At 44.0% G+C, this 13,534-nt stretch overlaps 1 protein-coding gene across 8 annotated transcripts in view; it reads right to left on the reverse strand.

The window, feature by feature from the left end:
* SENP6 (SUMO specific peptidase 6) overlaps window positions 1-13,534 on the reverse strand; it is an 80,691-nt gene that overhangs the window by 51,722 nt on the left and 15,435 nt on the right. For 5 of the 8 annotated variants that reach the window (XM_083177175.1, XM_083177182.1, XM_083177179.1 and 2 more), the window contains one exon: window positions 5,970-6,033. The exons of the other annotated variants lie outside the window; for them this stretch is intronic. In XM_083177175.1, coding sequence (XP_083033301.1) covers window positions 5,970-6,033 — 64 coding nt within the window. The remainder of the gene's footprint in view (window positions 1-5,969; window positions 6,034-13,534) is intronic. 8 annotated transcript variants of the gene reach the window in all.

The following is a 13,534-nucleotide window of genomic DNA, read 5'->3' on the forward strand; positions in this document are numbered from 1 at the left end:
GCGCAAAATGTTCTGGGTGAAAAGTGAACTGCAATGTGTAGAATTCATAAAGTATAAATCTATTGCTGTATTGGCATGGCATACACTGTTATAGTGGGTACACACGGTGCGATATTGCTTGAAATTCGATTGGGATCGTATCGAATTGTATGCAAAATGTATTCGATTTGACTATATATTACACATCTGTACTATACAGTCTTGCCTGACCAGACTATTTTTCTATTTGATTTACACTACACGGTAACACACATTGAATCTGCATCGAATGTAGAAAAACCATTTGATTTTCTATTCGAAAACTAGTGCATATCTCACTGTGTGTACCCTCTATTAGACACATTTGGTGTATAGTATTTGACTTTATGCCAGCCTGCTTTATGGTGCAATGTAATATCTATTTCACATTGCTTAAAACTGTTGCTGAACCCAATTCTGAAGTTACACTGTTGTATCCAATACTAAATATTCACAGATAATAAAAAATAGACACACAATGAACCTTTATATTGTTGGTCCCAACTACACCGACCAATATTTCAGCACCTTGGCATTCCAGACACTTCAAATAGCTTACACAAACATAAAAATCTCAATCTATAAAAGCAGAAAGACATTTTAATCCTTTGAGTGCCAACATCTCTGCGAAATGTACAAAATATCTGCTTAAAATGCGTCGCTTACATTTGTTATTGAAATTCACATTTAAAAAAATGTTGTTTAAAATTACAGGACATTTTGATGAATAAAAATGTTTGCTTGCCAATTTTCACACCTAATTTCACAAATTCACTTGGCACTCAAAGGCAATAATATTAACTAGGCTGTGAAGTAAATAACAGTGTACAGTAAATACCTGAAATACAAACATTTATTAAAAAAATCTGACTCCAGGTCAGATGACCTGGAGATTTGGCAATTACCTATGCAGATTTGCCAGTTTTTCTAAGTAAGATAGAAATAAATAGAGAGATTAATAAATCTAGATATATATATATTTTGTGAACAAATTGCTATTGTGGAGTTGGTGGACAAAATGACAAACAAGACTGCACCTTAAATCATCTTAATTATTGAAAGAAAAAAAAAATGAACACAAATAAAAATATCAGAAATGCCTCAAGTACAGATATTTATTAAATTGACAGCATACACGATTATAACCATATTAAATCTGCATCTCCAGGCATAAGTGCCACGCACAATGCAGATTTCAGGTTGTGATTAGCCCCCAATTGCAGGTAAGTACACCCCGCGACTAGATGTGGGAAGTAATTGGCAGTAATAGACACTTGGCAGTTGGCCTGGGAGCTAACTTATCCAACAATTGAATTACCCCAAATGAGGAAGTATTTTGAACTGCACAAGACAAAACCTCAAACCCCTTTTAATTTTCTGTCCTCTACTTTAAAGAGATCTTTTAACCCTTATACCAGTGGTTCCCAAACTGTGTGCCGCGGCTCCCTGGGGTGCCTCGGGACACCTGCAGGGGTGCCTCGGGTTGGACATCCAGGACCAATTCAAATTATTTATTATCAATTATTTATGGACAAAACCAGTGCTGGTGGCTGCCAATCATAAAATATGTGTACAAACAGAAGCAAATCCTGCCCTTTACCACATAACGGAACCTAAGAGGCACATATAAACAGAATATATTTAATTTTATATATATTGTTTTGGGCCTAGGGGTGCCGTGGAAAAGTTATGATACTCTAGGGTGCCGTGATTCAGAAAAGATTGGGAACCCCTGCCTTATACACTAACTACACGATTTGAGACACCACCAATATCAGCAGTGTCCTGGGCAAAAAGAGTTCTAGAATCTAGTGTATACACACTGAACAATATCATTAACTATATCTTTCAGCAACGATAACAACCCCCACTGCTAGCAGGCATCATTGACAATATAGTCAACATTGTACAGCACAAACAACGGAGGGTGATTAACTATGTGCAGATCATTGACAAAAGAGAGTTTACACACTATACAATATGAACTATAAATATATCATTAACATCTTTGTTATCATTCATTTTGTTAATGATAGATCATCTAGTGTACATGGGTCATTTTGTGACACTACATCGTGGAAGATACCCAATATAATCTAAAAGGAATGTCCAAAAAAAAAAACCCAGCTACATTTCAGAATCAACAGACACATTGTAAAATGTCCCTCGATCAAGCTTTCACTACCCCACCCTCTATCCAGAATACTCTAGAACAGGCCTGTCCAACCTGTGGCCACCCACTTGTTTTGAAACTACACACCCCAGCATGCTCTGCCACACTGATCAGGGTAATTGTCTTGCCAGGGGGCGGGGGTGGTTGAAGCAAAAAGTGCCAAGTTGGATAGCCAAACAAACAAATCTGTCAAACTGAAAAAAAAAAATAGTAAATACTGTCAGTTTGAATATTGTCCATAGTCATCATACAAGTATAGCTCTAGCCATGACGACACCTAAATGGGGTGTTTGGCCATGGAATAATGTTTAAAAGTATTAACATGTAAAAAATGTACAGTGTTTGGTGCTCAACTTCTTCATACACTAGGCAACATACGTACAATTTGGTCATTTCTTATGGGATTGCAGTGCTCAATCTCATAAAATGTATCCAAATTACATGTATTTGACAGCATCGGAGCTTGCAACGCACCTGCTGCAACAGAGATCTGTCGGATTGCAGCCAAGCCAGGCAGGCTTGAATTGCATGCAATGTATCGTGTGCAATAGGACCACATAATATATATTGCATTCGATCGTGCCTTAAGGCAACTTAAAAGGGAGGATAGTGGGTGACTTCTCCCCTTGGAGAATGCACCATAATGTATGCTCATCGTAAAGCCTTATTTGTGGTGATCTCATTAGGCTTTGCATCCAATTTGGGATTAGTCAGATTGTATATCAATGTCAGCTCTTTAATTACATTTTAATGGAGGCTGCACTTTTGGTTAATAGCAGTTGAGAAATAATTCCAGTCACCACAAGATGGACTGTACTCTCAAAGAGCCTACTAGCTCAGCACATTCATCTTCTTCAAAGTGAATGCACCTCCAACAGGTTCTCTCGCACAAATCAAATTCCATTAACTCTGGGCATTTACTGTCAATATTTTTACTCAATTTCCTCACTCCTGTTACTTTGGTAGATTTTCTACTGTTTCCATCCCAACATGAGTCGCAATATGTTAATGTAATAACTACACAAATGCCTTGCTTTTGTCAGAAAATAGCCTTCATTTCTTTAAGGTGCCCATACACGGTGCGACAGGGTGCTCCCATGCACATCCCATCGCACAGCACATAAAGTCTGTGCAGCCCGTGTTTATAGTACGGGCTGCAAAAGCACAGTGCAGTAGCACATTGTGTGCTTTTTGAACTAGATGCCCCCCAAAAAGTAATTTCTTTATCAATTAAAATTGCAAGAAAGCAAATATGTATTGTTTTTCCACTAACATAGCAAAAGCAGAATTCTTCATATATGTTTCTAACTAAAACCTACACATTTATTTTTTTCTTCTTCTAGTCTTCAGTCATAAAGTGCATACATTGTGCAAGAATAATGTGGCAGCCCAACACAGCCTAACATTTTGAAAACATGTTTTATTTGCCCCATGTAGTGGATCAAATGTCATCTATCTCTGAGAACTCAAGGCTACTCTTACTAAAGTGGGTTTTTAGAATCAGAATCACTTTATTGGCTATGTATACTAGGAATTTTTTTGTGGATACAGTACAGCTTCGAGCATGGTACAAGAGGGATGACATGACATACTTACATAGCTTCAATTGCGCATACAAATGACAATTCACATGTTATGATTTGCAAGGTTAAACAGAGCAGTTAGGTATTTAGAATAGATTAGCAGTATCTTAGAGTACATTGTTCAAAACTTATTTATTAACAGGTTCTTATATAGCGCACCAATATTCCGCAGCGCTTTACAGAGCATAGTTATGAGCAAAAACACATACCAAATTACAGTACAAGACCGTTTAGGACAAGTACATGGTAAAAATGGATAGATGCATCAGGGGACAGGACACTGAAGCAGTCATCAGGGTGGCAGAGGTTTATATATGCTAAGAAAGGCCCATGAGGAGAGAGGGCCCTGCTCGTGAGAGCTTACATTCTAAAGGGGAGGGTTAGACAGAAAGGGGTGACACAAAAGTGAGCATAAACAGAAGGTTAGGATGAGAGACGGTCAGGTTTTTATGCAGGAGGGTGGGAAGAGGTCAACTTAGTATAGCTGAATAGCTATCGGGAAGAATCTTTTTGCGGTTCTTGACAACTTGGCAGGGATGGACCTGAATCGTCTACCTGATGGGAGAATATCAAACAAGTTGTGGCCAGGGTAGAGTTTGATCTTCCCAGCGCGCTTCTTGACCCTGCTTAAGTATAGTTTCCTTACAGGGGGAGTTCCGTCCCCAGACTCTTCTCTGCTGTCCTCACCACTCTTTGCAGCCTTCGATTGTCAGATTCATTGGCCCCTATATACCAGATTATAATAGAGGAGCATAGAATGGACTCCACAATAGAAGTGTAAAAGAGCCGCAGCATCTCCTGTGGAATGTTGAATTTTTCCAGTTCGCCCAGGAAGAACAGCCGCTGTTGGGCCTTTTTGACAATGAAAGTTATGTTGGTCTCCCATCTGAGGTTGCAAGAGATTTTCGTCCCAAGGAATTTGAAGGTCTCTACCCACTCTGTTGGAAAATACTAGTGGGACCTTGACATTTGGTTTTCTCCTGAAGTCTATTACCATCTCAACTGTTTTGATGGGGTTTAGGTCCAGGTTATTTCTGGCGCACCACTGTGAAAGCCTGTCCACTTGCCATCTGTATGTAGACTCATCCGCCTTCTTGATTAGGCTGATGATGGTGGTGTCATCAGCAAATTTTATTATACTGAAGCAAGAGATATTGCCAATAGCAACCAGATTCTACATATTTATCTAGGACATTCTAGAGGATACAAGCTATACTCTGGTGAGGGTAATAAAGAGTAAGACCCGTCCAGCCATTCAGCTCAAAACTATCATGTTATAGACTGTTTACAATGGCAGTTAGGAGCTGATTATAACTATAACCCTTGGGTCTATCTCAAGACTTAATACATTTTCCCCATTGTTTGAAAGAATGGACTGGCATTATTTAAGATAAGAGGTTTTATGTTTCCAGATGCCATGATGGTGGGGTTGGGGTGTTCCCATCACTACGCATCTTTTTTGGGATAGGGTCATTGGGTCACCAGCAAGTTGTTAAATAGTCAATAGGTCGATGCCATTAGGTCGACATGCATTTAGGTCAACATGTGTAAGTCGACATGCAGGAAGGTTAACATGAGTCTAGGTCGACAGGGTCCGTAGGTCAACATGATGATTTTCATTGTTTTTTGAGCTGACATGTGCAGACAGGCGGTATTTCATGCCCTACCATCCACTAGGGCTTGGTGTGATAATAAAATAGTGTGCCGAGCGTAGCAAGGCACAGAGCCCGAAGCATGTCAAGCGCAGCGAGCCATGCGAGGGGACGTGGTGCACTTTAACCTGTGTCCATGTCCACTGTGTCAACATTTGGGGCAAAGAGGCAATATATTAATTTAACCAATACAAGCAAATATCTTTCTATAATACAAAACCTTAACAAGGTTCATGGCCAAGCGCTTGCATTCATAGGCATAATCTATTTCAAAAACAGAGAAATTCAATTGGTCCTGTGGTAGAAGAAAATTAGATTTTGGTAACACTGGGGCTAATCGGCTGAATATTTAAGGCATCTGGTAGAGATCATTCACTTAACATAATAAATAAGATGAATAACACACACAAGTTTACTTTTAAAATAACCAACCAACCATGACGCACTGTACGGTATGTTTGGCAACTTTGAAATATCAATGGGAATAGTACATTTGGTATGAAAATGCATAAATATTTAAATAAAGAAATAATCTTGACTTGCCTTTTGTTCAGCAATTGGAGAGTTGACCCCATCACTTTCATCTATACTGAGCAAATTTACCTCGCTATAAAAACAAAACAAAATAAATTAATGAAACAAAAATTTTAAATATGTGCAACTATTAGTATTATCTGGGTACCTAAATGCATTTCATGCCACAACACTAATATCATTATCCTTTAGTTGTATATTAGAATGGATCAGGATATTGTAGCGCACAGCATGGGTAATTGAGACCAGGTGCCTTTAATAAATTAGACTTCAAGGCATCCTCACAAACACATGCTCTGCTGCACTGTTGGCCATCCCATGCCAACTATCTACCCCATCAGTGTCACCCTTGTCTGTCTGCATGTCCCTCATAGAATATAAGCTCTCATGACTTCCGGCGGGGGCTGGTTGCATGCATGTGGAGCTCCCATCTTCAGCCCCCATATAAGAGACGCTCCAGTGGGTAGTGAGCCGCCTGTCTACCCTAGAGGCCCCATGGCTGTAGTGGCGATGAGGATGCCGCAATGCCCCCCGACGATGTACGTGGTCCCCCTGGCTTGGAGATGGACAGCGCTGGCTGACGGTATCCCTGCCACGGCACCCAGGTGGATGCGGTGAGTCTCGCCAGCCAACGAATGGCCCCGGCACGGGGGGTGCAATCTGGCCAACGGGTCCCACCTGCGGTCACCCATGGACGTTTTTGTTCAAGGGATCCAGTAGGCGAGAGGGGGGCTCTGGCCTACTGGATCCCTTGGACAAAAACGGCCATGGGAGAACCACCTCACCTCCATCCACACACTCTGGCCCACCCCTCAGCCACGGCCCCAACAAAGGTCTTCGGACACGCAGGATCCTGGCCTACAGGAGAGGACCACGGTGGCCTATGCAGTGGAGAAGACTCCTGGCATGCAGGCCCCGGCTGAAAGCCTGTCTTCCCCCACCCGGTGAACAGAGCGGCCCAGGAGGACCCCCAAGGAGGACGCTCTAGAAATCGGGAGCATCGGCAGTAGACCTCAGCCCAGAGAGGGCACAACTTCGGTCCTAGGCCACCACTACCACACTGGCTCTCCCTTCACTGCTGCCTATGAGTAGCAACATCAAGATGGCACCACTGATGGCGGCCTAGGATCTGTGCTGCTAGCCAAAATAAGTACCCCGTGTCTCCCCTGTCATGTTCTACATCTGTACTGTTTTCTTCTGGTTTTTTTTTTTTTTTTTACTTGTCTGCCTATCTGGCTGGTCACCAAGTGGCGCTGCTGAATGGCTGCCTGTGTGCTGTTCAACTAAGTAAATATGTCCCCCATGTCAGTGTCCTTCATCAGGATACATCTAACGCATATCTGTACAGTCACTTTTTACGTGCTCCCACCCTGGCTGTTGCACAGCCAGGGTGTACCTGGCCACTAAAGCTGATTCTGATGAGCATCTTCCATCATATGCTTTCCTTCAGATGCTTGGTACACCACCGATATTGTTAACTATATTAGCGGTGCCACGGGAGAACGATGTAGCGCATATACACACATACATCATTGACTAGATAGTCAACATAGATCTGCATGTACAGAATAATGTGTCGGGGGTGGAGATTTGTTAACAATGCGCAGGAGTGTGCATCTTTAACGATAATAAGAGTACACTTATAAAAGATATTAAAAATTAAAGATATTGGTGAACAATTTCCCTTGAGCTGAGCAAGAAATAAATAATGGGCGGGTATCAAATCTTGAAATTTAAATTATGGGCTGGCTTTACAGGGAAGCTGGGCATCACTATCTAAAGGTGCCCATACACTAGTAAGATTTATCTTAAGATCTGGCTGGTTGGAACAAAAACATGGTTATGGACAGTACTATTTTTCTGGAAAAATAGGTTCAGGAACTCCAGGTCTGGGGTTGGATCAATTAAATAAAAAAAAAACATATATAATAGAGAGAGGGAGGGAGAGATAGATGTATATATTGTATTTAGAAACAAAGGCACTCACAGGTGACTTTAAAATAAAACTTATCTTATGTAAAGTAAATTGTCAGTTCCTGATGATGTCATATTTAATTAGAGGTTCAGGAACTGAGTTCCTGCTGGTTCCTGCTGAAAAATAGCACTGGTTATGGATGAGTGACAGTTTGTCAGTTTTCCAAGCAAATGGTCAACTGTCATTTGCTCTCATCCATAACCATGTTTTTGTTCCAACCAGCCAGATCTGAAGGTAAATCTGTGTGTGTATGGCGACCTTAAAGGCCCATACACACTTGACGATTTTCAGCTGAAAATCGCCTAGTGTGTATGGGCCAGAGATCCCCGACTAGCGATGATGCGCGCTCCCGCATCATCGCTAGCGAGGTGGGAAGTCTGCTGGTTTTACCAGCACATCTAGCGATGATGGCTGGTTTTTTAGCCATCATCGCTAAAGGTGTACGGCAGCCGGGCTGAAAGATCACAGACTTTCAGCCCAGCTGACCGCCCGCTCCCTCCCCCTGCTTATACTCACCCCTCCTCGATCCCACGCTGTCCGGTCACAGGCTGCCGCTGCAGATATGCACGCAGCGCAGCCTCCTCTCCCCCTCCTCCCGGCTACACAGCAGCACGTCGGAGCGCCCCGCCCCCCCCAGCCGAACGCCCCGCCCCCAGCCCACTGGCCGCATCCTACCTGCTCCAGATAGTGTGTGTATAGTTTACACACGCAGCCGCTGACCACCAATGTTAAAGGCAGTAATATATACATTGCTGGCACATGCCAGCAATGTATATATTTCTGCTACCACTGGCCACCAATGATATTTATAATGCAGTAATATATACATTGCTGGCACAGGTCAGCAATGTATATATTACTGGCACCACTGGGCACCAATGTTATTAATAATCCATTAATATATACATTGCTGGCACATGCCAGCAATGTGTATATTGATGGCACCACTGGCCACCAATAATGTTTATAATGCAGTAATATATACATTGATGGCACATGCCAGCAATGTATATATTACTGGCACCAATGTTATTAATAAGCCAGTAATATATACATTGCTGGCACAGACCAGCAATGTATATATTATTGGTGCCACAGGGCACCAATGATTACATATTAGCAAGTAATATATACATTGCTGGCACAGGTCAGCAATGTATATATTCAGGGACATCTTAATGCAAGGGCTTGATGGGCAGTTGCATTAGGGCCCCATGATCCTAGGAGCCCAAGTTCCAGTAGCGGACTGTGTCGGGTAGCAGGATGGCATGTGCCCCCCCCCCAGTCAGTACACTATCCGTCACCATCACCGGCCACCCTTACGCTGCCGTCACCCACAATCCGTCACCATCACCCACTGCCCATCACCCTCACGCTGCTGTCACCCTCACCCACCACCCTTATGCTGCTGTCACCCACTATCCATTACTATCACTCACTGCTCGTCACCCTCACACCGATGTCGCCCTTATGCTGCTGTCACCCACTATCCATCGCTATCACCCACTGCCCATCACCCTCATGCTGCTGTCACCCACTATCTGTCACTAGCACCCACTGCCCGTCACCCTCATTCACCACCCTTACACTGCTGTCACCCGCTATCCATCACTATCACCAGGGCTATTTTTGTGCAGGCTCCAGCAGGAACTGAGGCCCTTATTCTAGTTCACTGTTTCTGACAAAATATTCATCAGATGGACAAAACCATGTGCACTGCAGGTGAGGCAGGTGTTACTTGTGCAGAGATAATTAGATTTGGGTGGGGTTTTACACCTGCCTCACCTGCAGTGCACACGGTTTTGTCCATCTGAGGAATATTTTGTCAGAAACAGTGAACTAGAATAAGGGCCTCAGTTCCTGCTGGAGCCTGCACAAAAATAGCCCTGACTATCACCCACTGCCCATCACCCAATGGTGTGTGGCATATTGTGTAATGGGCGTTCTAGTATGTGGTATAATGTGTAATGGACATGATGGTGTGAATGAATTTCTACCTACTGCACGGCTACAAATAAAATGTTTGCCGTGCACACGGGCGGGATTTTGCCAGCAATCAGTTCTGAATCAGGCACCAAGAACAGGAATGCACTGATTAAAATGGACCCTGCTCCCACCCTTGGAATTCAAACCCAGCCCATTATGTAAATAGCCTTGTATATGAAAGATTTTCAGCAAAGTCTTTCGCCTCCTGAAAATCTCTCGCTCTTTGAGGAAAATAGTCTAGTGTGTACGCACTACTTTGGTGAAAGATATATCTATCAAAGATTTTGGCAAAGTCTTTTGAAATGAAAGTCTACTAGTGTGTATGGGCCTTAAGTCATTTTAAAATCCTTGCGTTTAAATAATAGAAAAATAAATAAATAAATAAATGTAAAAAAGAAATGCTGTGGAGTACCCCACCCAAGAGCATGACCAGCCCCAGGCTCTCTGTGACAGTCCTGGTTTCTTAAATACCGGGGAGAAAAAAACAGCACCGGGCTCTTGGAATAGTGTTGGTTCCTAAAATATGGGGAACAAAAGGAGTAGGGGTCCCTGTATTTTGGAAACCAGCCGGTACTGAATGATATTGGGGTATTGAGCTGCATGTTCAGCCGACCTTAATACCGTTAACGGCGCGTATTAGGCATACACACTAGAAGATACTGGCATATCTGAACAATATTGATGCCAATATCTTCTAGTGTGTATGGGTCTTTACATAAAAGCCCTTCTGAGCAATGTCATTTAAAACGTTACCTAGTGTGTATGCTCAATATTGTTAACAATCCACGCTCCCACGTACGTCTAACAACTTATTTCAGCGTTACGTCAGTTGATGCAGCAATGATTATTTTGATGTATTTGTCCGACATTGTTTTTTCTTGTTCTGTTGGTTTATGTTCTTTGTTAGGTGCTTCAGAACTCTTGTAGCAGCATATAAAGGATTACAATCCTATATAATAGAAGCATAACCCTGATCCTCACCTGTGGAGCCACTGACTGGCTCCACTGACAGACAGAAGGACACAAACAAACACACAAAGCCTGGACTCCCACAAGCGATGCTAACTTTGCATATGGTACTAGCCTCCTCTTCCCCCTCAATGCAGATGAGCTCTTTCCTCTCATCTTCTGTACTTTCTATCTATCTGAGGGGGAAATTTACAAAAATGTGTATTATACTTCACATGTGATGTTGCTATGGGCAACCAATCAGAATCTACTTATTTAGCACCCTCTAGAACAGGGGTCTTCAACCTTGAAGACAGTGTGGGCCACATTAAAAAATTCAACAAAGCCCGAGGGCCACTAAGCTCTACTGTGGTATTTAGTACAGCTCTTAATAGATAGACAGAACAGCCCCCGCATAGATAGTTGGCACAGCTGTCCATACACATAAACCCTGCCCCCAATATATAGTCTGCACCAGGGCTATTTCTAAACAATTAGGGTCCCAGTGCGAACAGAATAAAAATGCAGCCCCACACACATAATTTGGTATTGAAGAAATTGCGCGCGCCTTAGGCGCGCGCTCCCAAAAGGGGTGTGGTCTAATTATAAGGAGCGTGGTCTAATTATAAGAGTGAAAAAGCATGAAAACAATTACCTGACACCTCACTTTTGCAACCTGCATGACCAGACATTGGTTACCGCAGAAATTGTTGTTGTCCTTCCACGCTTAACTTGGCTGTCTAAAGGCCGCACAGTGACATACTGTATAAACATGAAGGCCCATTACACCATGATGCCCATTACACATTATGCCACACACCGTGATGCCCATTGCACAATATGCCACACACCGTGATGCCCATTGCACATTATGCCACACACCATGATGCCAATATTGCACATTATGCCACACACCATGATGCCCATTACACATTATGCCACACACCATGATGTCCATTGCACATTATGCCACACACCATGATGCCCATTGCACATTATGCCTCACACCATGATGCCCATTGCACATTATGCCACACACCATGATGCCCATTGCACATTATGCCTCACACCATGATGCCCATTGCACATTATGCTTCACACTATGATGCCCATGGCACCTTGCACTATAAGGCCCCTAATACTCCTGCTTATGCATATGATGCCCCCAGCAGTGCCTCTCACAAAATGCCACCAGTAGTGTCACACATAAAATGCCACCAGTAATGTCCCACATAAAATGCCACCAGTAGTGTCCCACACAAAATGCCCTAGTATTGCCCTCCATAGTCAACACATTGGACAGCCTGCCAGCCCTCCCTTAGTCAGCACCACATTGCACTGCCAGCCCCCCTCCCCCATAGTCAGCAGCCTCCCCATACACAGGGCCACATTGCACTGCCAGTCCCAACTCCCCCATAGTCAGCACCATCCCCATAGTCAGCACCACATTTCAGAACAGCCACCCCCCACCCCATGTCCAGCACAACATTGCAAAAGGCAGCCATCTCACTCCCCCCCCCATAGTCAGCAAAAAAAACATTGCAGAGAGCCCACCCCCCCTAATCAGCACCGCGTTAGCGAGCCGGCTTCACCCTTCCCTAAGATACCTGTCTTAATCTTAGTGTCCCTGGCAGAGGGCTCCATCAGAGGGCTGCTGCTGGCGGCGGCGGCTGTCTTCACTTGAAAGGAGCAGGCAGGGATGGGTGCGCGGCGCCAGAGGATGGCGGCGGGGTGCGTGGCGTCAGAGGCTGGCGGCTGTCACTCCCAGCTGTCTTCTCTGAAAGGGCGCTGGTGGGATGAGTGCGGGGCGCCAGGAAATACACAATGCGCATGTCCGCACACAGTCCCGCCCACCCCAGCCAGCACATCCACCTCCACCGCGTCCCACTGCTAAGGGACTAGCGTGGAAGGTTTTTTTTTTTAAACAGCTTTTTTTTTCATTTATATGGCATTAACTGGCGGGCCAGTAAAAACAACTCGGCGGGCCACTCGTGGCCCGCGGGCCATGGGTTGAAGACCCCTGCTCTAGAACAAAAGACAGGATCAGATTGGTTGCCCATAGCAACATCACAGGGAAGTGCTCACCCAACACTCTGCCATGTTTGAAAAGGCAAGCATCTACCTTCCCCTGTCGTCTGTCTCCCCCATTCTGATACCACTTGGTGAGTAGCAACCACAGGGCCCCTAGATCCATCCCTGGTGTCCAGACTTTTAACTAATAATAAAATGAATAATAATAATAATAATAATAATAATAATGAATAATGAATAATGGTGGTCCGCACATGCAGGGCCTGGTCGGGCCCAGATACTTCTCTAGGGGTGTGGCCTATCACAGGAATGTGGCCATGCACCCAAAAAAATAGAGAAAAAAAAATAGTACTTTAAGCACCTCCCTGGGTACGCTGCACCCCAGCACACAGCAGCAAGCCATCCTCAAAGCCGTTCATCTGCTGGTATAACCAGCAGATGAACGGCTTTCCCGGCGATGTTGCGGAAGCGCACAGCAGCTCTCACCGCTCATCGCCGGGCCATACACACTGGGCGGCTTTGAGCTGAAAGCCACTCAAACCTGCTGTTTTGAGTGACTTTCAGCTCAAAGTCGCCCAGTGTGTATGGGCCTTCAGTGCTTCTGCTAGAGGTATGCATTCTGGGCCTGATTCAG

Source organism: Crinia signifera, chromosome 3 (genome assembly GCF_055691185.1).
Source record: "Crinia signifera chromosome 3, ASM5569118v1, whole genome shotgun sequence".
Lineage (NCBI taxonomy): Eukaryota > Metazoa > Chordata > Amphibia > Anura > Myobatrachidae > Crinia > Crinia signifera.